The sequence below is a fragment of the Mustela nivalis genome (assembly GCF_964662115.1).
Source record: "Mustela nivalis genome assembly, chromosome: 19".
Taxonomy (NCBI): domain Eukaryota; kingdom Metazoa; phylum Chordata; class Mammalia; order Carnivora; family Mustelidae; genus Mustela; species Mustela nivalis.
Genome location: NC_139038.1, coordinates 17,856,657 through 17,884,078, shown reverse-complemented (window position 1 = coordinate 17,884,078; position 27,422 = coordinate 17,856,657). Strand labels below are relative to the sequence as shown.

At 47.1% G+C, this 27,422-nt stretch overlaps 1 protein-coding gene across 7 annotated transcripts in view; it reads left to right on the top strand.

Annotated features, from left to right (window-relative positions):
• The window catches only part of KATNIP (katanin interacting protein), a 171,752-nt gene that overhangs the window by 67,364 nt on the left and 76,966 nt on the right, over positions 1 to 27,422 (top strand). For all 7 annotated transcript variants that reach the window (XR_014306480.1, XM_082714557.1, XM_082714555.1 and 4 more), the window contains 3 exons: positions 2,813 to 2,941; positions 22,869 to 23,142; positions 24,105 to 24,236. Coding sequence is in view for 6 of the 7 variants with exons in the window: in XM_082714557.1 (XP_082570683.1) it covers positions 2,813 to 2,941; positions 22,869 to 23,142; positions 24,105 to 24,236 (535 nt within the window). In the remaining variant the exon portion in view is untranslated. The remainder of the gene's footprint in view (positions 1 to 2,812; positions 2,942 to 22,868; positions 23,143 to 24,104; positions 24,237 to 27,422) is intronic.

Below are 27,422 nucleotides of genomic sequence, written 5' to 3'. Positions count from 1 at the left end.
ATTGTGGTGTGGACTTTACTATCTTTAACGCTCACCTCCCACACAACACACACACACACGCACACACACGCACAGACACACACATACACGCTTCTGAATCAACAGAAGGTCCCTGCTCAGGGTCTGAGCACATGTCTGTGCAAACAGCCTCAGTCTCCCTTCACTTGGGTCCATCCCCAAGTTCAGTCTGTTGCAGGCTCAGCCACGCCCCCTGTCGGAGAACGTGTGCACGCCCTTGGCCCTTCACGCAGGAAGTGGGGTAGTCCCTCTCTCCTCCTTTGGCCATTTGGTGCCCCCCACCCCGCCCCGCCTTTGCAAGCTCCCAGGCTCCCCGCAGCCCCAGACAGCCTGCCCCTCACGAGCTATTAAAGCTTCCATTAGCATTCCTGTGTGCGCACGCGCGTGCTCAGAATCAGCACTCTGCCAACACTTCATTTTCTCCACCCTGAGTGCTTGATTCTCTTTCTTTCTCCCCCCCCCTCCCATCTTGAGGGGGCACTCCGTAAGGCTTCACAGTCGATTTCCCCTTGGAGTTATTTTCCTGCTAAGTGAAAGAGTAAAATGGTGACGCCAGTGTTCGGCCAAGGCAGAAGCCATAGAGATGCAATCTGAACAAGAGAGAGAGAGAGAGAAAGGCGTGTGGCTAAATATACTCAGCCACCTCACACTGTTTGCGAGTGCAGCTCTGAAATGGAGCAAAAGGAGATGCGTGTGTGTGTGTGTGTACTTTTCATCTGACCTTCACTGTTGAAACACACCAGCCTGTCCACCTTCCTTCATACCTTTAGTGATCTTCAATTTCTTGGCGGTTGTGAGTTCACAGACCGGCGTGCCACAGACATGCTCGGTTGGCCTCCAGCCCGTTGACATGCACGGGGCTTTTGAAAGAATTACTAGCTGACATTTAAGAATCAGGAGATTCCATGTCAGAATGTGAATTGGGGGCTTGCCTTGAAACAGGCGAACATTTGGGGGCCCCGTCCTTACATGGCAGCAGCAACTGGGGCTGAGAAGCGGCCGCCCCCGGGGACAGGTGTGCGCTGCACGGGCCACGGTCCCGACTCCAGATTGTAGGCACCGTTCTAGACACTGAAGATAAAACAGACAATAAACAGTATGTCCTGTGCCAGTAGGCGACAAGGCTGATCAGAGCGACGGCAAAGGGCTGGAAAAAGATGAGATGCCCTGGGAGTGGTTCCGGAGAAAGACCGGGAGCAAGCCCTGCAGGGAAGAGCTTGCCAGGCGCAGGAACGGCAGGCGCGAAGGCCCTGAGACTGGGGTGCAGGGGGGACATCAGTGTGCCTGGGAGCTGGGTGAGCAAGAGGCAAGGAAACGAGGTGAGGCCAAGGCTCAGATGGCCCGTCGTAAAGATGAGGGGTTCTACTTTGAGTTAGAGGGGCAGCCACCGTAGGGTCCTGGGCAGCTTAGGAACCCCAGCAAAAAGAGGACGCCTCTTTCCAGAGAGTTCTGCCAGAGTGCCAGGTCTCAGTCATGTTGGGCTTTGTGTTGCAAGGGATAATAGGGCGGCATTTGTGTATCGGGAATGAAACAAAGTGCGCACTCTGCTCTATTAGTAAGATGTCTTTATTCCCCTGATAATGTGCAGTCTATATAAACAAATTCAACTGATAATAAAGAAAATAAAAGTCCTTTCATCATTCCGCTGCCCCAGAGACCATAGATGGGTATACCCTATCCAGGATAAAGATTTCTTATATTCATTATACATATGTATTGATTATATTCCAAGAGGAGGTGGTCGATCTGGAATGTTCCAGTCCCGGCCCATTCCTGGTGAGTGCTAGCCAGTCCCCGAGTTCTGTTACCGGCTGTGAGTTTTCCCTCCATTCTGTGGACCTTGAAGTGGGGTGAAGTGGTTATTTGCCCCCAACACAGTTCAGTGATCTCAAATCATTGTTACGGGCTGTGTTTAGAAACAACTAAACACCTGTCACAAGCTGTGTGTCCCCAGCAGCTCCTCCCCCTGTGGCCTCTGCTGAGGCCCATGACAGCTCAGCCCCTGCGGGTGCCACGGAGATTCTCTGCTGCCGTCGCTGGCCGGGCCTCCTCCAGGGGCTCAGCCCGCCCCACTGGTCCTCAGCAGGGCCCTGCCGCCTTCAGTCCGCCTTCAGCAATTTCAGCGGTGAGGCTTAAAACCTGTGCCGTTGCATGGGTACTTCTGTTTTAGATGACCATATAAATAACTTCCGGTGAGGACCGTTTTTGCCTTGTTTTGTTTTTGTTTTTTGTTTTTTGTTTTTAAGATTTTCATTATTTATTGGGGGGAAAGGGGCATAGGGAATGGGAGAGAGGGACTATCAAGCAGGCCCAGCACTGAGCCTGGAGTCCAACAAGGGGCTTGATCCCAAGACGCTTAGATCGTGACCTGAGCGGAAAGCAAGGGTCAGACGCTTAACTGGATGGAGCCACCCAGGCCCCCCGCCTTTATTTTTTATTGTTATTTTCCCATAGATGGGATTATAGTCCCTCTGCCCTCTCTGATAAGCCTGCCTTTTTTTATTCAACCAGATGTGGTAGCCGCACCTCCACACCAGCCCTCACTCGGTCCTCACTGAGCCAGTGTTTAGGTGTTGGGCGGCCCAAGTCTGCTTACTTTCCGTGTGCCTGCTGTGATGTGGGGGAGGCAGGGATGGGTTTGACCCAGTCAGCTTTGGGAGCTGGCGCGGAGGAGGAGGAGGAGGTGAGGAGGGAACTGGGAGGCATGGAGACCGGCGGAGAGGACAAGGGACCCGGCACGTCTTCAGGGACGGGAGTCGCTTTCCCCACACCTGTTCTCTCCGCTTGTCCCTAGGGCACCAAGTCTTCCACTGACACCACGCCCTGTGATTTTCATCTCTCCCTTCTGGACGCCCACGGATGCCCTGACCCTGCGAGCAAAACCGACAAAGAAAGGATCCTCTTAACTATCCAGGATGTGATGGTAAGATGCATTTCAGCCTCATGTCCCCACGAAGGGCCGGGGTCTCTCCCAGAACCAGGCCGCTAGGCTGGAGGTCGGGCCCCATGAGAGCATCTTCCCCTACACCTGGGAAGATGGCGCTAGTCACAGCCAGATGTGGCTTTCACAAAAACCTCGGGTCCCCCACTAGTTTTAAAACAATACATGTGAAATTTGACCTGATGCTATTTTTAAAATTTTTTTTATTTTTATTTTTTTTAAAGATTTTATTTATTTGACAGACAGAGATTAGAAGTAGGCAGAGACACAGGCAGAGAGGAGGCTGAGAAGAGGAAGCAGGCCCCCTGCCGAGCAGAGACCCTGATGCGGGGCTCGATCCCAGGACGCTGAGATCATGACCTGAGCTGAAGGCAGAGGATTAACCCTCTGAGCCATCCAGGCACCCCAATGCTATTTTTTTTAAAGATAGTGGAAGCTTGTATTAAGTGAACCTTCCTAAGTTCTGTGCACTGTGTTAGTATGTTACCTCCATTCCTGCGTTAACCCTGGGAGTTAGATGCTAGGTATTTTCTTTCTTTCCTATGATTTTATTTATTTGTTTGAGAGAAAGAGAGAGTGTGTGTGAGAGAGAGCACAAGCAGGGTTGAGGGGTAGAGGGAGAGGCAGACTCCCTTCTGTGCAGGGAGCCCAGTGTGGGACTCGATCCCAGGACCCCGGGATCATGACCTGAGCCGGAGGCACATGAGTGGGCCACCCAGGCACTCAAGTGCTAAGTAGGAGAGAAAGGAGGCCAGGCCTCAGAGGAACCCAGACTGGAAACCCGGACCCAATGACTCCTTACTCCTTGCAATTAACGATCGTAGGCTGGGAATTCCGCGGAGCTACTTTTGCTCCCCGGAGTGCCCAGTTCTCTGTAGGGGCAGCGGTCGGTTTTGAATATAATTGGTGTGCTGCCGGGAAGCGAGGGGCCGAGAGGTGGCCATCTGTCAGCTGAGCTTAGGATCCGGAAGACCTCTCCGTAGCAAACCCAGAGCTGGGAACAATGATGAAAAAATGTTTTTCAAAAATGAAATCCAGTGAGGAAACCACCAGCCAAAGCCAAATCGAGGGACTGTCTGCGAAACAGCTGGGCTGGGCTCTTCAGAACTATCGGCGGCACGAGAAAGCCTATTCCAGTTAAAAGAGGCTAACCAGATACCACAGTTGGGCCGCATGTGATCCTTGCGGTGGGGCCGGGGCCGGGTGGTGTCAGGGTGGTAACTGCTCTGAGTGTTGGGATGCTTTGGGAAATAAGACAAATTTGAAAACTCGCTGTATTATATTGTATCGATGTGAAATTTCCTGAACTTGAGGATTATATTGTGTTTATGGAAGAGAAGGTCCTCGTTCTCAGGTCTTCCGAGAATTGGTGAAGGTGTAGGTGAAGGGTTTTTGGGGAGCAGGATACCCTTCCGTTTTGCAATTCTGGTAGGTTTTCTGTGGGTTTAGCTTTTTTTTTTTTTTTTTTAAATAAAGTTATTTATTTTTTTTGAAGCTAGCACATTAAGGAGAAGATACTCTGCTTCAACAGAGCTAAGCATCAGCAGAGAAAGAAAGAGAAAAGTTTAAAAGGAGACCGAGTTGAGAGGCACCTGGGTGGCTCAGTGGGTGAAGCGTCTGTCTTTGGCTCAGGTCATGATCCCAGGGTCCTGGGATCGAGCCCCCACCTCAGGCTCCCTGCTCTGCGGGAAGCCTGCTTCTTCCTCTCCCACTCCCCCAGCTTGTGTTCTCTCTCTCGCTGTCTATCAAATAAATAAATAAAATCTTAAAAGAAAAAAAAAGGAGACGTAGTTGGAAAGGCTGAGTAGGATTGTATTGATGTTAATTTCCCAGTTGTGCTGTTCTGCTTCATAATTATGCAGGGTGTTACCATGGGGGGTACATGGGATTGGGATCTGTCTCTGTTGTTTCCTACAAACAGCATATGAAATCTACAATAAACGTGACATAAAAAGTAAAAGCGAACTAAATAAACACAAATGCACATGTCCTACCTTCCAGAGGCTCAGATTCGGATCCTGGGTTTGGGCTCACGCATTTTTTTGTTTCGTTTTGTTTTGTTTTTTGTTTTTGTTTTTTAAAGCACCAACATACATGAGTGTAATCTGCAGCAATGTTTGAGACCCGGAGCTTTAAGAAAAGACAGAGCTGCGGGTCTCAAAATTTGATATGCCCAAGAATCACTTAGGATATTTGTTTGAAATACATATTTTAGATTTCATTTTAAGTTAATGGAATTTGTATAGGAGACCTGCTTGCTTGATCTCTTTCAATTAAATAGATAAATCTTTTTTAGAAGATTGTATTTTTAATAGAAGAACTCCCAGTGATTCTGAATCAGAAGACCTAAAGATTTCAGTTTACCTCAGATGGAAGGAAAGTTTTGGAGATAATTTGGACTTTGTGGATTAGGTCTGGGACCATAAAAGAAAGGAATTTTAAAATTCGAAGTTCAAATCTTTCTTCGTCATATAAAAGTGAGATGACTGTGAAGTAAAAAACAAAACAAAACAAGAACAAAAATCCAAGAGATTCGTAAAAGCCAGAAAAGGATGGGAGGGAGCTCCGCCCTTGTCTCCAAAACCGTAATTTGTACTTCCAGAAACTCGGTGGCAGAGGATATTGCTTAAAATAATAAATGAAAGACACAAAACCATAATAGCTCCTGATGGCATCTCCTCTATTACAGATCAATTTCTATCCAGAACATTGACCATTAGGATCAAGGGAAGACAAAATTATGTTTTAAGGCGGCGAGAAAGTCCTAATGTATTTTAGAAATATTTTCCTTCTCTCTTTTTCTTTTTAAAGATTTCATTTATTTATTTGACAGAGAGAAAGAATGTGTGCACTCGAGAGAAAGAGATAGAGCACGCACAGGCAGGGTGGGGGGGGGCAGAGAGAGAGGAGGAAGCAGGCTCCCCACGGAGCAGGGAGCCCCATGTGGGACTTGATCCCAGAACCCTGGGATCCTGACCTGAGCGGAAGCCAGACGCTTAACCGGCTGAGCCACCCAGGTGGCCCTAGAAATATTTTCATAGAAAATTATTTTATTTAGGGTTTGACTGTTTAAAGAGGTGAAGTTTAGGTAAACAGAAAAGCGTTTTGTGTAATTAAAGCATCATTAAGAAAATGAATACGAATCCTTCATATCTGGCTTTTCTCACTTTAGTCACATTCAAAGTATGTTTCAAACTGGAAAAAAAAAAACAGTTCAGAGAAAACAGGGGCCTGTAGCAGAGGATTTATGAGTTATGGGTTGAAAAAACTAAGCTGGATGTTAAGGTGAAAGTAAAATACGGTGATGAATAGAAGAGGGTGTGGCCAAGAGGGCTGCGGGGTCTGCTTCAGCTCACAGATGTGTCTCCTTGGCTGGCCTCGTGCTGTGTTGGGGTCATTACTGTCACTGCCCTATTTTAATTCCAGTGTAGCTAACTGCAGTGTTATATTAGCTTCAGGTGTACCATCGGTGATTCAACCATTCTGTACATGACTCAGCGCTCAGCATGATAAATGTACTCTTAATCCCTATCACCTAATCTCCACCCCCTGCCAGCCGCCATGACCAGCTGTTTTTCTCTATAGCTAGGAGTCAGCTTCTTGGTTTGTCTCTTTCTTTTTTTTTTTTTTCATTGTTTTGTTTTTTAAATTCCACATATGGTGAAATCACATGGTATTTGTCTTCCACGGACTTATTTCGCATAATACTCTTTAGCTCCATCCGCGTTGTTGCAAATGGCAAGATTTCATTCTTCTTGATGGCTGAGTAATAGTCCATCAGATATCTGTGTCACAACATTTTTAGCCATCCATCATTGGACACTGGGGTTGCCTCTGTAATTTGGCTATTATAAATAATGCTGTAATAAACATGGGGGTACGTGTATCTTTTTGAATGTGTGTTTTCCTGTTCTTTGGGTAAATACCCAATATTTATGGGATTATGGGATCATATACTAATTCTTTAGTTATTTTTGAGGAGCCGTCATCCTGGTTGTACCAGCTTCGGCTCCCTCGTGCATGAGGGTTCCTTTTTCTCCACATCCTTGCCAACACCTATCGTTTCTTGTGTTTTTTATATTAGCCATTGGGACCGGTGTGAGGTGCGATCTCATTGTGGTTTTGATTTACATCAAAGTGATGTTGAGTATCTTTTCATGTGCCCGTTGGCCCTCTGGAAGTCTTCTACGGAGAAATGTCTGCCCATGTCTTCTGCTCATTTTTTAAGTAGATCTTTTTTTTTTTTTTGGTGTTGTGTCAGTTCTTGACGTTCTGGATACTAACCCTTGCACATACCTTCTCCCATTCAGTACATTGTCTTTCATTTTGTTGATTGTTTCCTTTGCTGCGCAGTCGCTTTTTGTTATTTAAAAAAAAGAGTTGTTTTTTTAATTGAAAGAGAGAGAGAGAGAGCTGGGGGAAAAGGGCAGAGGGAGAGGGAGACGAGCAGATTCCCCGCTTGATGGGGAGCCGGATGCGTGACTTGATCCCAGGACCCTGAGACCATGACCTGAGCCCAAATCAAGAGTCAGATGCTTGACCAACTGAGCCACCAGGTGCCCCAGAAGCTTTTCATTTTCATGTGGTCCCAGCAGGTCATTTTTACTTTCGTTTCCCTTGCCTCGAGAGACAGATCTAGGAAAATAATGCTACGGCTGATGTCAGAGGCATTACTGTCTGTGCTTTTAGGATTTTTATGGTTTTGGGTCTCACATTTAGGTCCTTTATCTGTTTTGAGTTTATTTTTGTGTGTGGTATAAGAAAGTGACCCAGTTTCATTCTTTCTGCATGTTGCTGTCCAGTTTTCCCAACACTGTTCGTCTAAGAGACTGTCTTTTTCCCATTGCATATTCTTGCCCACTTTGTTGAAAATTAATTGACCATATAAGTGTGGGTTTAATACTAGGCCTTCTATTCTGCTTCATTGATCTGTGTGTCTGTTTTTTGTGCCAGTACCATACTGTTTTGAGTACTACAGTTTTGTGGTATATCTGGAAATCTGGGAATGTGACACCTTCAGTGTTTTTCTTCTTTTTCAAGATTGCTCTGGCTATTTGGGATCTTTTGTGGTTCCTCACAAATTTTACGATTATTTGTTCTATCTATTTGAAAAATGTTGGTGGTATTTTAATAGGGATTGCATTAAATCTGTAGATTGCTTTTGGGGTAGTATGGACATTTTAACAATGTTCTCCTAGTCCATGAGAATGGAATATCTTTTCATTTGTTTGGGTCATCTTCAATTTCTTTCATTAATGTTGCATAGTTTTCTGAGTATAGATCTTTCACCTCCTTGGTTAGGTTTATTCTTAGGTATTTTATTCTTTTTGGTGCAGTTGTAAGTGGGGTTGTTAATTTCCTTTTCTGCTACCTCATCATTAGTGTATAGAAATGCAGCGGATTTCTGTACATTGATTTTGGATCTTGTGACTTTACTGGATTAATTTATCAGTTCTTGTCGTTGTTTAGTGCAGTCTTTAGATATTTCTGTATATAGTATCATGTTGTCTGCGGTTAGTGACCTCTTGCTAGCCGAGTTAGATGCATCTTGTTTCTTTTTCCTGTCTGATTGCTATGGCTAGGACTTCCAGTCCCATGTTCAATAAAAGTGGTGAGAGCAGGGGTGCCTGGGTGGCTCAGTGGGTTGAAGCCTCTGCCTTCAGCTCAGGTCATGATCTCAGGGTCCTGGGATCAAGACCCGTCCGTGTCTGGCTCTCTGCTCAGCAGGGAGCCTGCTTCCCTTCCTCTCTCTCTGCCTGCCTCTCTGCCTACTTGTGATCTCTGTCAAATAAATTAATAAAATCTTAATAATAAAAAAAAAGTGTTGCAAGTGGACATCCTTTCTCTAGTTTCCTTGTCCTGATCCTGACCTTAGGGGAAAACTCGGAGTTTTTTTTATCTCAGTATGATGTTAGTCCTGGGTTTTTCATACATGGCCTTTATCATGTTGAGCTATGTTCCCTCTAAACCTACTTTGTTGATGGTTTTTACCATGAATGGATATTGCTCTTTGTCAGGTGGTTTTTATGCATCAATTGAAATGACCGTATGGTTTTTATCATCTCTCTTGTTGATTTGGTGTATCACATTGATTGTTTTTCAAATATTGAACCATCCTTGCAGCCCAGTAATAAATCCCACTTGATCATGGTGAATGATTTCTTTAAGATACTGTTGGATTTGGTTTGCTGATATTTTGTTGAGGATTTTTGCATCTGTATTCATCAGTGACATTGGCCTGCAATTCTTTTTTTTTTTTTTTTTGTAATGTCTTTATCTGGTTTTGGTGTCAGGATAATACTAGCCTCATGAAATGAATTAGAAAAGTTTTCATCCTCTTCTACTTTTTGGAATAATTTGAGAAAAATGGGTATTAACTCTTCTTTAAATGTGTGCTGGAATTCACCTGTGAAGCCAACTGATCTGGGCTTTTGTCTGTTGAGAGTTTTTTGATTACTGATTCAATTTCACTGTTCAAATTTTTTATTTTTTCCTGGTAATCAGCCTGTTCAAATTTTCTGGGTTTTTTTCCTGGTTCAGTTTTGGGATGTTATGTGTTTGTAGGAATTTATCCACTTCTTCTAGTTTGTCCAATTTGGGGGCATATAATTTTGCATAATATTCTCTTGTAATCCTTTGTGTTTTGGTGGTGTCTGTTTTTGTGGCTCCTCTTTCATTTCTGATTTTGTCTCTCCGTGTCTCTCTCAATGAGTCTGGCTAGGTTTATCAATTTTGTTGATCTTTTCGAAGAACCAGCTCCTGGTTTCATTGATCTGTTCTATTATTCTTTTAGTTTCTATTTCATTTATTTCTGTTCTTTTTTTTTTTTTTTTTTAAGATTATTTATTTATTTATTTGACACAGAGAGAGAGATCACAAGTAAGCAGAGTGGAGGGAGGGGCGGGGAAGCAGGCTCCTCGCCGAGCAGAGAGCCCGATGTGGGGCTCGATCCGAGGATCCTGGGATCATGACCTTAGCCCAAGGCAGAGGCTTAACACACTGAGCCACCCAGGCACCCCTCATTTATTTCTGTTCTAATCTTTATTATTTTCTTCCTTCTGCTGATTTTGGGTTTTGTTTGTTCTTTTTCTAGTTCCTTTAGGTATAAGGTTAGGTTGCTTCCTTGAGCTTTTTCTTGCTTCTGGAGGTAGGCCTGTATTGCTATAAACTTACCTCTTAGGAACAGCTTTTGATGTGTCCCAAAGGTTTTGGACCATCGTGTTTTCATTTGTCTCCATGTATTTTTTTTTAATTTCTTCTTTGATTTCTTGGTTGACCCATTCCTTCTTCAGTAGTGCGTTATTTAACCTCCATGTATTTGTGTTCTTTTCAGGTTTTTTTTTTTTCTTGTGGTTGATTTCTAGTTTCATAGCATTATGGTCAGAAAAGATGCATGGTATGACTTTAGTCTTTTTGAATTGAGACTTGTTTTGTGACCTAATATATGGTCTGTTCTGGAGAATATTTCATGTACATTTGAAAAGAGCATGTATTCTGCTGTTTTAGGATAGAAGGTTCTGAATATATCTGTTAGACCCATTTGGTCCAATATTTCATTCAAAGCCACTGTTTCCCTGTTGATTTTCTGTTTGGAAGATATGTCCATTGACATAAGTGTGATGTTAAAGTCTGCTGCTATTATTGTGTTACTATTGATTACTTCCCTTATGTTTATTATTTCCTGCTTTATGTATTTAGGTGCTCCTATATTGCTTATGTAAGTATTTCCAATTGTTATTACTCTTGGTGGATTATTCCCTTTGTGATTACATAGTGTCCTTTGTCTCTTGTTAGAGTCTTTGTTTTAAAGTCTATTTTGTCTGAATAAGTACTGCTATCCAAGCTTTCTTTTCACTTCTATTTGCATGATAAATGCTTTTCCATCCCTTTGCTTTATTTTTTTTTTAAGGTTTATTTATTTATTTGACAGACAGAAATCACAAGGAGGCAGAGAGGCAGGCAGAGAGAGAGAGGAGGAAGCAGGCTCCCCGCTGAGCACAGAGCCCGATGCGGGGCTTGATCCCAGGACCCTGGGATCATGACCTGAGCCGAAGGCAGTGGCTTAACCCACTGAGCCACCCAGGCGCCCCCATCCCTTTGCTTTCAATTTGCTTGTGTCTTTATGTCTGAAATGAGTCTCTTGTAGGCAGCATATGGATGGGTCTTGCTTTTTTTATCTACTCTGTTACCCTGTGTCTTTTGATAAGAGCATTTGTTCCAAAGTAATTATTGATAGGTATATACTTATTACCAATTTTTTACTTGTTTTATGACTGGGTTTTTTTTTTTTTTCTTAAGAGCTACTTATTTATTTTAGAGAGAGAATGAGAGCAAATAGGGGACAGGGAGAGAGAGGGAGAGAATCCTTAACCAGACCCCCCGCTGAGCAGAGGGCCCGATGCGGGACTTGATCCCAGAACCCTGAGATCATGACCTGAGCCGAAATCAAGAGTTATCGGCTTAACCAACTTCGCCTCCGTATGCCCCATTTTCATTTTTTATTACTACTTTTTCTCTCTCCTGTTTAGCTTGCTTTCCGTTACTCTGACCTCCAGGTCACTAATCTGTTCTCCTTCCTCTAGCCTACAATTCATTCCTTCGAGTGCATTCTTCATTTAAGTTATCACGTTCTTCTTTGATTAGCTCATTTTTATGTTTTCTATCTCTTTCTTGTCTCACTGAAGCCTTCCACTGTTGAGTCCAGTGAGTATCTTTAGGACCATTACTTTAAATTCTCTATCAAGTACTTTCTTGTCTTTGTTCTATTTAGGTCTCTTGCTGTGATTTTGTCCCATTCTTTCATTTGGGATATTTTCTTCTGGCACCTCATTTTGTCTAACTCTCTGTGCCTCTATCTATGTGTTAGGAAAGTCAGCTACATCTCCTGGTCTTGAAGGTAGTGGCCTTACAAAGAAGAGGTCCTGTGGTGGCCTGCAGTGCAATGTCCCCTGTTTTCAGAACCTCAAGGATGTCTCCTATGTGTGTTGCATGTGCCTGCCTGTTGTAGCTGAGCTGGTGCTCCTGTCAGTCCAGTCGTCTGCAGTGGCTCTCTTTGCCTAGTGAGCGCAGTGTTTGGTCCCTCTGTTGTTAGCAGGCCAATCTTGTTCCGCCTTGGGCTTGAGTTGAGTCATATCCAGCATTTGCCAGAAATGCAGTAGCACCAAACTATAGGAAGCTTTCCCTGTGTTGTCTCAGAGAAGCTTTTGTTGGTGGGCGGGGCTTGCACAGACCAGATGTCTGCCCCCAGCCCACTGCTGGAGCCACACGTGGACTGGTGTACGTAATTATCTTCTGTCCCTGGGGCAAGAGTCACTTTTAGCAGTACTGGCCCCTACCAAGTGGGGCTGCTTGCACACTCCTAGGCTTGTGACACCACTTTGGATGGGCTCCAGCCAAGGACATATTGGAGGGTGTATGTCCACAGGAGAACTTAGGGGCAGGCACACTGTAAGCAAGCTAGAAGGGGTTGGTGCTGTGCTGGTCCCCACAGGTGTCTATGTGTCTAGACTGGGGGACAGGTAAGGGAAATGGCACTCATCGGCTCCTTTGTACCTGGAGAAGTCTGCTAAGATTCCCGCCCCTCTGGCACACACCGTGACACTAGCAAACACATGTCGCACCCGTTCACCCTACGCGTTTTTTGAATTGCTGCTTCGGGGCTGTATCTTCTGGGCTGTCTCCCTAAGGACAAGGACTCAGTTTCCTCTCACTCTCTTGTATCTCCCAGAGCCAAGCAACTACTTTTTAAAGCTCCATGTGTCAAGCTTCACTGATTATAAGTGAGATTGAGCCCCTCTGGTGTTCAAAGCCATATGTTATGGGGATTTGTCTTCCTTACACAGGTTCCCTAGGCTGGGGTGCCTGTGGGAGGGTCTGTTTCTCTCCCTTCTCCACACCTGCGATGTCCCTCCCTCTGTCTCCCCTACGGACAGTCCCACAGGTCCGATTAGCTCCCGACTGCATCCCTGCTCCACCTGCCTTCTTCAATGTGGCCTCTTCTCTGGGTTTAGCTGTGGAGAGTCTGTTCTGCATCTTTGGGTCACTTTCTGGGTTATTTACACTGATGTGGATGTTATCTAGTTGTATCCGTGGGGCAAGGTGGGCTTAGAATCTTCCTATTTCACCACCTTCCCTGGGCGTCCTGTTTTATTATGAATTATTTGAGTATTTTACATGACATAGTGAGACAAGCGGGTAATATCCCTTGGCCTGGGTATCAGGGCATGGCAGGGAGCTGTTGTGGCAGAGGGAACAGTGTTGTCAACACAGCTTGGCTGTTATTGTGTGGAAACAGAGGCTCAGTGATATCAGGCTTTCTAACTTTCAGAGAAGCCAGGTATCTGGGTTTGTTTGTGCTTGGTTTCTCCAAAAAAATTTTTTTAAAGATTGTTATTTATTTATTTGACAGACAGAGATCACAAGCAGGCAGAGAGGCAGGCAGAGAGAGAGGAAGGGAAGCAGGCTCCCTGCTGAGCAGAGAGCCCAAAGTGGGGCTCCATCCCAGGACCCTGGGATCATGACCTGAACTGAAGGCAGAGGCTTTAACCCACTGAGCCACCCAGGTGCCCCCCCAATTTTTTTTAATGTTGATTACTAACTCACTATTTTCTATAGATCAAACAAAATATATGGCTGGCCAGATTCGGCCTGAGACCACTGGCTTGCAACCACTGGTTTAGAAAGCTTTGTGTCTTCCTGACAAGAGGAAGGAGAGGTCTTTCTCCTTTCCAGGGACACTGGAGTTAGCACCTCTGGTACCCAGAGCCACTGGGGGGCAAGGTGCCCTGAATGTACCCAGAGATGCCCAGCTAGACAGCTCAGACCAAAGGACAGCCTGACTGATGGCATTAGGCCGTGCCCTGGGCAGGAGGGTCAGACAGCATAACGCCAGCTGTACAGGAATTCTTCAGTAATGAGTTTGAATGATTCATGGGGAATGGTGCTGAGCAAGCACTCACTGCCCATGAAATGCTGGTCCAGAAGTGAGAGATAGAGTGATTCTTTCACCCAATAGAGCATTTCTGTACGTCAAGGCACCGGATGGTATCTGAGTTACTAACGCTTCCTTTGCAGTCTTAATGAAAGTAAAGACTAACTAACCTCTAGGTCACTACTGGAATAAATAATGCCATGTATTTCTTGCAGTTATAGCCTACGTAGGACTTCTTAGGTATTTGTACATTATTTTGTATCGTTTAATATGACATCTAACATATGAGTGCTTTCTCATTAAAAAAGAGTGAAATTATTCAGAGGTGAGTAAAACATGTAAAGCTCTCTCCACCTACCTAGCCAAACCATACCCAGCTTTAAGTTTTATTGAGGAACCCTTTAGTTCATCATTTACTTATTTTTCACTCATTCATTTATTGGCTTCTGTTTTGTTCATTTTTTAAAAAGATTTTATTTATTTATTTGACACAGAGTGAAATCACAAGTAGGCAAAGCAGCAGGCAGTGAGAGAGAGGGGTAAGCAGGCTCCCTGCTGAGCAAAGAGCCTGATGTGGGGCTCGATCCCAGAACCCTGAGATCATGACCTGAGCCAAAGGCAGAGGCTTAACCCACTGAGCCACCCAGGTGCCCCAGTTTTGGTTCATTTTTACTTTTATCTTGATTCTTGACCTAAACTTGGTGCTTTAATTGATTGCTTTGGTTCTCTCCCCACCCCATGTTACAGCCTGTTGTGTTAAGCACTTAATTCATCTATTTCCAGTCTTGTTTTCTAATACAACAGTTTTTAAGGCTATAAGTTTTCCTCCAAATACTGCTTTGTCCTTATCCCACAAATTTTGCGATGTGTGTAGTGTTTTCATGATCATTTAATTCTAACTGGTTTGTGATTCGGGAGGGGAGGGAGTTCCCTCTTTATATAGGAGAGTTTTTATTAATGTTCCAAGTAAATAGCTTTCTTGTTTGTCTTTTTTTTTTTTTCCTGTCCTTTTGTGGTAATTTCTAATTATACTATATTATGATCAGAGGATGGTTTGTTTGGTTTCTGGTTTTTGGGAGCTTTTGAAATTTTGTTTCTTGTCTACCAGATCATTTTTATGACTACTCCATGTTATTCAAAAGAATAATATTCTTCTTTTGGTACAAAGTTCTCTATGTATCTAGAAAGTCAAGCTATTTATTGAGTATTTAACCTGGTGAGTCTTAAAGTATAGCTCAGACCACCCACATCAGAATCACCTGGGCTTCTTATTAAAAATGTGAAATTTCTCACTCAAAGATACAGAATTAGATGTGGGGGGGTGGGTCGTAGGGTCCTAATGGACTGTTTGGAATCTGCGTTTTTAATAAGGCAGGAAATTTTTATGCTCATTAGCAAACTACTGCAATAGATCCTACTTAATTTTTATTTACTTCATCTAGTTGATTTCTCTGAACTTGCCAATTTTCCCTTATATTTCTCTGTTGTTGCTTTATATATTTCAAATCACTATTACTGTGTGCATACAGAGTCAAGATATTTTCTGACAGGTTGGATATTTAATCCATTTAAATAGGTCAGTATTAACATCTATCCCATTTAAAGCAGTAGGTATCCCTTTTCAATTTGAAGGTTTGTGTTCTTCTTTAGCCCTGGAAAATCTTCTGTCATCATCATCATCATCATCATCATTCTCTTTCATTGTGTCTGTTCTATTCTCTGGAGTTTCTATTGCACAAATATTGGCCCACATTTATCCTTCAAGTCTCTTAATTTTTCTTTCACACTTTATTTTTGTCTTTTTGTACTGTGTTCTTATAAAATTGTTTGATTTTCTAGCATATCTTTTTTTTTTTTAAAGATTTTATTTATTTATTTGACAGACAGAGATCACAAGTAGGCAGAGAGGTAGGCAGAGAGAGAGCGAGAGAGGGAAGCAGGCTCCCTGCGGAGCAGAGAGCCCGATGCAGGGCTCAATCCCAGGACCCTGAGATCATGACCTGAGCCGAAGGCAGCAGCCCAAACCACTGAGCCACCCAGGCGCCCCTATAGCGCATCTTTTATCTGTTTCTACTATTTAGTTTATCTTTTTAAAATGTCAATAAAATTAAAACTTTTGGGATATCTAGTTGTTTCTTTTTCATGGATGAGATGTCCTCTTTAATGTCTCTAGGGATGTTAATTTTCTGTATTCTAGTCTTTTTCTATTCATTGTATTAACTCTCTTTTATTGGGTATTAGTTCTTTTGTTAATTAAATTTGGTGCCTGTCTTTCAGGGTGTTGATTTTCCCCAGATGTTTTCCCATTCTTGGTTGTGTGCTCATCTTTGTATTTGAGAATCCCACACCCTCTGCCCATCCTGTTTGGTGTAACATAACCCCAGTGATTGGGATACAAGCTGTGTACCTTAGGTATGGGCGCTCCTGCCTACCTTGAGGACGGTGGCTTCCTGGGGCATTGCCTACCCTCTGGGCTTCAGCCTGTAGGTGAGCGCTTCTACACTTAATACACTGGGGAGGGGCCCGCAGTCCTAAAAGCATCTTCCCAAGGAATGCCCCAGCACTTCCTCTCTCTCCATCTTGACTCCGGACTCAATTACGTACTACTCCTTCTGTGGAAAATGTTAATGCCCATGTTTGGGTCTGAAGTTTCCTTTGCTTTTAGTTATTCATAGATGGGTTCTCTGCTCTCTGTCCTTTAGAGAGCGTTTGAGGCATTCCTCAAAAATCTCTAGTTGGCTGGCGGCATTGTTTGTTACTTTTTCTCCATCCCCTCACCCCTGTCCAATTTCCCACAGCCAGCCCCTGCTCTGGGCAGGCTCAGGGGAGGCCGCAAAGGCACACTGATGCCAAGGGACACAGCCATGGAAACAGGCAGGCAGCCTCCAGGACCTTCCGCCCCCACCCCTGACGTCACTCCACTCCGTAAGACAAGGGTAGATTTTTTGTTTTCTTCATAGCAGTGGACGTTTGAGACTGAACTCTAAGGTACTTCATAATTAAGTTTAGCTTTGAATGAAAATTAGTGCAAGAAAATGCAAGGGTGAGTGGGACAAAAAGAAAGTGTCAAAAACTAACAATATCCCACAGGTATTTGAAGCACATTACATATGACTCAGATTTGCCTAGCAACAGCTCCATCAGAATGGGTGGAAGGGAATGCAACTTGAAAAATACACAGCGTGGACCCTAAAGTTAGGGCCCAAGTTGATTTATTCTGGGAAGTTTGTGATCCAGGCACCACCAGGACTGAAACTTAGGCTGGCGTGCCCTAGATTTGGCTTCTTGAAGCCTGTTGCACTTGTCATTTCTTCTAGAATGGCCATCTTTTTTTTTTTTTTAATTTTATTTATTTATTTGACAGAGAGAGATTGCAAGTAGGCAGAGAGGCAGGCAGGGGCGGGGGCGGCGGGGGGGGCGGGGGAAGCAGGCTCCCTGCAGAGCAGATTTCAGAGCAGAGCAGAGCAGTCCTGATGTGGGATTCAATCCCAGGACCCTTAGATCATGACCTGAACCGAAGGCAGAAGCTTAACCTGCTGAGCCACCCAGGCGCCCCTAGAATGGCCATCTTCATTGCTGGACTAGAAATTCCATGAGAACACTCTGTCGGCCTGGTTCATTCCTCTGTCCCTAATAGTTAGCACGTCATACCTACTGTTTAGGACAAACATACTCAACAACAAATATTGGTTGAATAAATGAATGAATGGAAGAAAAAAAAAATTAACCCTTTGATGTCAGGTAAAAATCCTTTGTGGACCAGGCAGATGAATACGCATGTGCAAAGCGGCTCATGGAGGGCAAGAGGAGTGAGTGGGAATTATCGCGACCAACAATGCATGCCCGACCCCGACGCCTTCCCAACCCCAATTTTATTAAGACTGCCAACCAAATGAGACCTCACCCTTACTGGGGAGCTGGGGGGCTGGCTGCGGGTCAGGGACCTCCACCCCAAAGATCACTGCTCCCTCTTGAAGACTGTCAGTCTCCATCGTGGCTTCACGGTCAAAACATCTGATCTTCTCCGAGGCAAACTCAGTATATCATGTGACATATAGAGCATGCTGTCATCTGAATTTGAAATGTTCTGTGAAAGCAGTCAGGGAGCACTGATTCATAACTCTCACGTCCGTGCAGCCCTTCAGCAACCTTGTCAGGTCTCCAGAGCCCATTTTCCCACATTGGAGGGGGGCCGGGGCGGGGGGTCTTGGGCCCAGAAACTTGCTTGAGGACCCAGAGCGGCTGGAGTCAGGCTCAGAACCCAGGTGCAGAACTTAGACCCAGCCGTTCCCCTTTCTGAGTGTAGTCAGAGGTCTGCTTGCGTCACTAGCACTTAGCACACATATGAGCACGTTTTCTGCCCTCAAGGCTGCTTTGTGTCAAAAGCTCTTACAGGCGCCGCCTTTCATCGGTCCCACAGTCACTGAGGCCCTGACTTTCATCCCGCTCTAGAGACCCCTGGCTTCCACTGCATTGGTATCGGGCAGGAAATAAACACGGGCACCATGGTGCGGAGCCCGGACTTTGGAGTCAAACAGTCATTCATCCAAGCTGACTCTGCTGTTGCTAGCGGCGCGACCTTGCACGGGTCCTTGGGTGCCCTGAGCCTCGAAGACAAGGACCCCCACTGGGATGGTGGGAGGCTGCAACAAGATAAGGTTAGCTCGGCGCCCCGTATGTAGCAAAAGCTTGGTAATTGGTAGCTGGTGCCGCTGGGAATGTTAGATTTCACCGTCATTGCCAACATTTCCTATGTCATGGCACCTAGTTCCCTCCCTCCCTAGCCCCGCAGAAGGAGGCAGATCAGGACTGTAAGACACTAATCCACTGACCTGTCAAACCCCTACTGCGTTTTAGCAGGTGGTCTGGGCATCTGTTCCTCCCTCTGCCTCCTCCCTGGCTCCCCGTCCCCGGCAAGGGGACCTGATTTGTTCTCCACCTGCCGTGTTTACCGCCTAGCATCTGAGCCCAGAGGGCTTTCTGTTGCAAAGGCGTGAGCCTAACATTTTTAACACTGAACACTGAAATCACATATGATCAGGTTGTAAAGCAAAGCTCTAACGTTAGTTTTCAGAGAGAAATTTCTAGAGAACAGCTTCAAAAGCAACCAGTATATCCCCCTGCACAGTATCCCTTTGAAGCATGGGCAGGTTGGCCTCCAAAGCGACCAATCCAAGGTCCTCATCCTTGCAGATGGAAAGGGTTTCAACCACTTCCTGGAGGGAGTGTGGCTCCTCACTCCGTCTCCCTTTTGCCCCAGGAACAGATGGTTTTAGATCCCATCGGCATCCTAAGCGCATAGGTTCTTAAAGTTTGCTCATCCAGTGTGAGCAAATGTATTATTTTTCTTTTCAAAGAAGATACCAGCCACGCAGAATCTGGGCTGCTTTTTCGTGTGTGTTTTGTCAATACAATTATGGCATTGAAATTTGCATTAACTTAACAGAAGCAAAAGCAAATGCAAACAGGAGGAATTATTGAAATTCAGATTCTTCTTACTGCAAGAGGCGTTTTTAAAAATACCGCATCGGTTTAGTAAATTGTGAAAACAATATTACGAGGTCGGAGTTGCTATGTTTCAACCGTGTTTGCCATGTTCAAACTGCGTGTTTCCACCAAAGATGGATTTGAATGGAAGTTGAAAATGAGCCCGGGGGGTGGGGGGGACCCCCACTGCCTGCCCTCTTCTGGCTTTTGTTGACCTAGCTAAGGGCTTCGGCAGAGAACATTGCATTCTGGCCCATAGCCCAAGTGTGCACAATTGTCCTGTATTTATTTGGTCTCTAAGTGGCTTCCGCATTTACTGTTAGACATTTTACCACAGCTTCTCCAAGTCTATGCTCTTTATTCTGACTTTACCCTTCATTGTTTGGATTTTGTTCTGGGAGCTTTTATCCGGAGAAGGGCTCAGGGTTGCTGGATTCCCTGAGGTTCTTCCCGTTAGGATCGGTGCCCTGTTATTTGTAAGTCTGGGCTACTTGACCGGATACACGAAGTCGGACAGACCCAGTGTCGGGGGCGGCTGCTTTCTGCTTTCTGAGTCATTCTTCTGGGGGGACGAGATGTGTCCTGGGGATGGAGATCAGTTACTTTTCAAACCTCTGGCTGTCCAGGGCCCTGCACCCCACTGTCCCTCCCATTCCTGCGGGGAATTTATTTTTTGCAGGAGTCAGGGAAGGGATTTAAACATACATGTAAATGTATCATTTGTTCCTAATTATTAAACTGGAAACATGCTTATGAAAAAAAAGAAGTAAAACAACAGAGAAAAAGAAAGTTCTCACCGTGCGACCCCCAGAGAGAGCACTGTTAATAGGTTGGTGACTATTTTTCCAAACTTTTCGTGTGGGTATCTGCACAGAAACTCATTTTTTTAAATCGGATTTATGGTACGTGTACATTCTTCGACAGGCTCATTTTGGCTTAAGTGTGTATCCTGCTACTTTTCTAAGTAAGTGCACAAGATCTACCTGGTTTTCCGTGAGGGCCTCTTGAGGCTCCATCGAGGTCTGCTCAGCGAGCATTTAACCCACTCTTCTTGTTGCCATTTGGAACTTTCTCGATTATCAGTGATCCCGGATCTGTATGCATTGACGGAAGGACAACTTCTCAGACGGACTTGGTCAAAGAGCGTAGACGGCGTGCGCTTCTGCGGGTCATTTCCTCCCTGCCTCCCAGGTGCATCTCCCCAGGCGTCCCCCGTCTCCTCCCCTATGCTGCCCCTCCACATTGTCCGTCCGCGAAGCCCTGCTGTGACCCCTCCCTGCTCCCCGCCCTCCCTCCTCGGGTGCACACTGTCCTCCAGCCATGGCTGCCTCCTGGCCTTTGCCTCTGCTGTTCCTCCTGCCCGACTTGCCGGGGTCCCAGATACTCCCTGGATGGTGGTTCATCAGCCAGCCTCCTCTGACCAGCTTTCAGCAGGGGCTTCTCAGCCCGCTCACCCCCTGTGCCATTATCCGGGCTGGCTCTTTCCCTCACTGTCCTGGCCACAGCAGAAACACCCCTATTTCTTTTTTTTTATACCCCAGTTGTTCTGAGGCTTTGCCACCTTACCGCCCACCGTTACCCCAGCCCTTAGCGTGCCGGCGTGCCTGGATAAGTTAGTGGTGGCAGCTGTCACCTCCTCCCCTTCTCCCCCAGTGCTTGGACCATGACGGACTGCAAAGGAAAAGGGAGTCCCCAAACCCAAGCAGTTTGGAAATCCCAACTGGGCAAACTCCTTCGGGTTTCAAGGCCTCAGGATAATTCTCTGTGGCTCAGGGCTCCACCCTCTGGCGGGGTCGGAGGGCCTCTGGGCCCAAGGTGCCACCCCGCCCCCCGCCCCCGGAGCCATCCTTCTCTCTCGTGGAGGGTGGCACGTATTCGCAGCCAAGGAGCGCCCTGCTTCCTGAGTGTAGAACTTGGGGAGGATGACAGCCTTCTTTTATTTTGTCCTCCTGTCTCTCTTCCGGTGCCAGTGGGCAGTGTTTCCGTGGGTATGACATCCCCACACACCATACGGTCTCCTATGGACACCTCATCGATTCCCTCCATTAGACCACAGGCTCCTTCACAGGCCCTTGCTGGATAATCTTCTCTCTGTGCCTGGGGCTTGCTGGATGTCGAAGTTGATCCATGAGCCCCAGTTTTGTGTCTTCAGAGAACCCTCCATGGGATTGACTTTGGATCCTTCTTAAGTCCTAGCAAAAGGTTGTCCAGCCATGCCTCGGGGTTCCTTCCAGAGCACGCTCTTCTGAGCGCGCATCTTAGCATCTTTTGCCACTGGGACAGGCTCAGAGACTCCCATATCATCAAATCTCCGTTCCGAGTTCCACTTACACAGAACCGTAGGCACAGCCCAGCTGGGAAGCTCCTGCCACTACGTCACAGGACCCCCTCTCGTTTCCATAACATGTCCCTTGTTTCCTAAGCCCCCTCAGGCCAACACCTTTGGTATCCATATTTCTACCATCAGGTCTTTTTAGGATGATTTATCTAGAATAATCGAAGTATTTTAGTGCCTCTCTCCTCTTTGTGAGCGGTCACTGGTTCGCAGGGTCCAGGGGTTAGAACTTGGACAGCCTGGCAACTGTGAGGTTACTGGTCAACCACCAATACCAAGCAAGCAATATTGATTCCTTCTCGTTTTCTCAGAGCTGTGTGAGGCAGCACAAGCTATGGGGGAATGATAGCCAGGTGGGCGAAACACACTGGTTTGCCCAGATGGTCCAGTTGGCATTTTCTTGTCCCAGGGTAAACGGATGAGTGCCCTTTCTCCCTTTCAAAAGTGTTCTGGCTTCGGTGATCAATTTTATGGCCACCCTAGATTTTAATGCTTGTCCTTCAGATTTTAAATCTGCTATTGCATGGGGATGCAACACAGATTGACAAAAAATTATCAAGCAGCGATGGTTAAGTGCTAAATCTTATGACATCTTAGGTGCTTCTAAACATCCTTTGAGACATAGGACAGCTCCCCCGCCCCGCAACTGTCTGCCAGACATTGTACTGTCTAGAATTTCAGGGGCATTTGAAGGTCTTTGGGATTTCATATTCAGAGTGTGGTCCCCAGAACAGCAACATTACCATCATCTTGTTAGAAGTGCACCTTGTGAGGCCTCGTCCAGGACACCCTGAATCAGAAACCCTGGGCAGTGTGGGACCCCACAGTTTGTTTAAACGAGTCCCCAGACGAAAACATCTGTAATGCACAGACACACACACACACACACACACAGACGCACACTCTTAGTGACATCCCCGGCGTGTGGCCACAATTCATACCCTAAATACCGCTCTGCTAGAGAATTGTTCCTTTGTCCCTGTCTTTGTCTTCTCGTCTTCAAAGCGATGACAACCCCATGTGTCGAGAGTCGAGCTGATCTTGGTAAATGTTCGTTTGCTGGGAATCGTTCCTGGGTTCTAATGATCTATTTTCAGAGGAGTATTTCTCAAAGTAACATATTTCATTTTTTTGCCTCTCTCCCTGACTTTTGGCAGGAGCTGAGAAAAAGCCTGGAACTAAGTGTAAATCTGCAGAGGAAACAAAGAGATGATTCTAGCGACGAGTATGACTCTATCGAGGAAGAGGTGCTCTCCGAGCCCGAGCCCGAGCCCGAGGAGCCGGTGCTGCTGGGCCACGGCAGAGAGGACCCCCCTCTTTCCAGCGGGAACTCCGTGCAGAAGGCTGTGCCCGAGGACCACGGGCCACAAGGATGCCCTTCCCAGGGCCCAGACCCCCTCGTGGTGCTGGAATTCAACCCAGCTTCCAAGAGTGAGTTCCATCTTACGTGAGCACATCTTTGCCTTCAGTGTGTTTGGGTCTGCTAGTAGGACTTGAATTTCCAGCCATGTTTGGGGTTCAGCTTTGGGGAGACTGTCCCACAGGCCAGGAAGGACTCTGCTGATTGTAACAAGCCAAGGCTTCCAAAGGCCTCCAGAAGACCCTGAGATTCCAGAGGGCAGATGTCTGGCAGATGGTTTCGGGGGCGTCCTGTGTCTTGTAGGACATGTATTAGGATCTCCCTGCCAGCCGGTTAATACATTCTGTCTGAAACCAAAGGGACTATATTGGCTTGGCCAACTGAGGCGTCCAGAACCATCAAGAACTCTCCCCTCCCCCACTTCCCCCTTCCCTACTCCGTCCCTTTTTCTGTCTCGTCTCTGCCTTCCTTGGTCTTGGTACCATTCACAGCTGGGCTCTCCACATCCAGACACAGAATCGAGACACTGGCTTTATGCCTCCATCAGAAAGCGGATTCGTCTTCCTCACAGCTCCAGGCTGCGTGCTCCTCTGTGCCCCTGGTACTAGAAACTTCTTCCATCCCAGCTCTCCCCTCTTACCCCTTCCACGTCATTTCCTCGGCTAGGCTGTGAGCATCTCGGGGGCAGCAGATGCATTTTACCCTGCTCTTTCCACCCTGCGATGTCCTTGGTGGCACCATTATTTTATGTATCACGCTGCCAATTCAATCGACCTCGACGATTGCCAGACTTGTCCCTACTCGGAAATGTTAACCTCCAAAAACCTGTATCATAGACTGTTTTCACTCGTTTGCCCAAATGTGCTGCATTATTCACATCTCTGGTCCCAAATTAGCACAGTACCTGGCGCAAGCAGGGGTTCACCCAGTGTTTGTTAAATGAACACATGAACGAACCAGCAGATGCCTGAGCGGCATGCCTCAACTTTGCTGGCATTCTGTGTCTGACATCTAAACCCTTGTCTCCCTATAGGTAATAAGAAGGAAAGGAATTTGTCGGCGAAGCGGAAGGACAATGCTGAGGTTTTCATTCCCAGCAGACCCGAACTGAACTTGAACCCTCAGCCCTCTGCTGTGTTCCCAGACCAGGAGAAGGCATGCTCAAGTAAGAGTTCTGGCAGCCCCAGAGCAGGGCTGGGGCTGGGGCTGGGGCTGGGCCCCCCTCAGTGCGATGCCTGCTGTGGCAGTGGGAAGGGGAGGCAGTCCTTACTGTGTGACGCTCTTCATCAAGGCATGAGCTCACCTTTCACAAATGTATTGTTAGCCAAGGTTTCCAGAGAAATAGAACCAATAGAGTGTGCGTGCGCGCATGTGTGTGTGTAATTCCAATCTGCGGGTTGAATCAGCCGGTTGGAGACCAAGAAAGATCCAGTGTTCCAGTACAAAGACCATATGCACTAGCAGGGCCAGTGTTGCAGAGGAAGTCCAGAGGTAGTCTTCTGGAGAATTCTCTTATTTGAGAGCGGGTCAGTCTTTTTGTTCCGTTCTAGCCTTCACCTGATTAGATGAGACCCCCCACATTATGGAGGGTAATCTGCTTTATTCTCCAATGCAAATGTTAATCTCATCCGAATACACCTTTTGGAAACACCCAGAATCGTGTTTGACCAAGCATCTGGGTTCCCTGTGGTCCGTCAAAGGGACGCATGACATCACCCATCACAGCGCCTTTCTCGTTCTGCAACCAAGAGGTGGTTTTAATTGAAAACCTATTTTAGTTTTGGTTTTACTTTCTCATTTTGTTTTTACTCTTAATCTGTTTATATGGATAATGATGCGTGCAAATGGTACTGAATTCTAAAAGTACAAGCGTTGACAGTGCAGTCGGTCTGCCACTCTTCTGATGAAACGAGAGGTTACATTGATCTAGTACTTGTGCGAGCCAGCCCCTGCTGTCAGCTTTCAGTCCTGTCACTTGCAAGTAAACGATCACCCTTACACATAGCCTTCGACGTAAGTCCAGGGATTGTCCCCATTTCAAAGATGAGGAGCTGAGGCCCAGAATAGGGGATTTACATGCTGGAAAGTGGTTGACCTAGGCCCCAAACCCTGGTGGAGAGACTCCATGCTGTGTCCCAATCAGCACTGGAAGCCCTCAGTGAATCATTGCAGCCTGAGGCCCTGGGTCCCATCCAGGGGCGGAGTGCGCCCAGGGAAGCCGCTTGCTCCTGGGTTTTGTCACCCGAAACAAAGCACCTCACAGAGTTCAAGGCATCCTGGTATTCCAAGCATTTGGAAGCCTGGGGTGTCCTAGGCAGAAATCCAGCCCCAGCCAGCCGCCTTTGTTAGACAAGCAGTCCAGCTGAGCCAGGGGCCCTGACCTCTGGGGCTGGCATTCCACCCACGTCTCCTGGGAGCTGGAGGGACTGAGGCCTGGGCTTGGGGCAGGTGGAAGGAGAAGGGGGAGTAGCAGAACAGCCGGCGTTGACGAGGCATCAGCTCGAGCTCCGTAAACGTCGGCCCTGGACTCCCCCAGCCGCCAGCTCGGAGGTAAGGATTTGAGAACAGGTCCTTTATTTGGGAGATGGTCCCTGGTTAGGGGGGCAGCAAAGGGAAGGAGCCCAAACTGGCTTTATCACCAAGCAAGTTCACTGCGCAAGTGGAGTACCCTCCTGGCTGGGGAGTTCGGGGGGCAGAGCTGAACATAAGCCCCCGTGTGGGACCACTGCTCCCCACCCTAGGCCAAGGGAGCTAGGCTCTTCCACAGCCCTCCCAGGGCCAGCGGAGCCCAGAGCTAGAGTTGCAGGCTGAGGTCTAGCTGACGGACTGTGGGCAGGACACCAGCCCAGCATTACTGATCATTTCCCATCACAACCCAAACTCCAGCTGAAGGAACAGACACTTGAATATGAGACAAGGCATTCTGGGTAGCAAGTAATTTTATGTTTCTTAGGGGTGATGGGAGGGCCCTCCGCGGCCCTGGGCTTGCAGCCCAGCAGCCCAGCAGCCCTGGCAGAAAGCAAGCCTGCATACCTGCTTTAAGTCCTGCCCGCGCACCTAGTAGCTCTGTGACCGCAGGCAGTTTGGTTAACCTCTCTGGGCCTCCGTCATCCATCTGCCCAGCAGGGATAAGAATGATACCCTCATCTGGGGGTTGCTATAAGGCTAAAAGGGCTGGAGAGAGGCTCACCTGGCTCAGAGCAGCTGCTCGGTGGAGTCAGCTGGCACCGTTCACACAAATGCCAGCCAAGCCTCAGAGCCGCTGTCATCCCCAGCTTAAGTCAGGGGCACTTCCGGGAGGGAGATACAGGTGCTGTCACCAGAAGCAGATGCAGTGGGTGCCGGGCAGCAAACTCCAGGAGATCCCTGTGGCCGCTGCTGCCCCTTCTCCCATTTCACGGATGAGGAAGCTGAGGTTGAAGACCTGGAAGTGACCTGCTGAGAGTAATAGGCAGGATGGGAAACTGGGGGAGCCATTGGGGCCAGCTGTGAGCATCCTGGGGCTGTGGCCTGGCCCACAGACAAGGCCAGCCAGGGAAGCTGGGCGCTGGGGCCCAGGCCTGGGGCTGTAGTCATGGCATCCTCCCCTCTAGCCCAGTCAAGTCCTGGATGCGTTTCCAGGCAAGGCAGCAGGTCATTTGCTGTCTTCTTTGACCTCACCAGCAACCTGTGTATGGAGCATCTACCCTGTGCCAGCCCTGGTCCAGGCCCTGGTGACCCAGGGAGCAACACACTGTTCCTGCTGTCTTGGTGTTTATATTTCAGTGGGCAGGGATAGAAAACAAACGCGAAGATGGGGTGGTGGTGGTGACAACCACCACCAAGACAGCAACTGGGTGATGGCTGGGCAGCGTGCTTAGAGGAGGCCTCTCTGAGGAGGGGAGACGTGAGCTGAGACATGGTGAGGTCAAGGACTAGCCTTTTGCAGGGGAGAAAGCCTGTGCAAAGGCCCTGGGGTAGGAAAGAGTTGCTCAGTTAGCTCAAGAATCAGAAAGAAGGCTAGAGGCCAGAGCATAGCCGCTGAGGGGAGGGCAGCTGAGATGGAGTCACAGGTGAGCAGAGGCTTTTATGAGCTGCTTTACATTTGAACAAGGTCCCTCCGGCTGCCACATGGAGTGTGGCCTGTTGGGAGTTGTGGTGGCTGTGGGATGACCAGGGAAGAGCCCACAGGATGCAAAAGGTGGTGACTCGGTCTCTGAGTCTTACCAGTGGCTGGATTCCTGATAGCAGTCTAGCTTGGTGATGAGACTAGTTGTGATTTACCCTGAACAGCCAGGTTAAGAAGCTGGGCAGTGGGGAACCCGCCGTGATAGGGCAGGGAGAGCCGAGACTCAGCAGTGACAGGGGATCC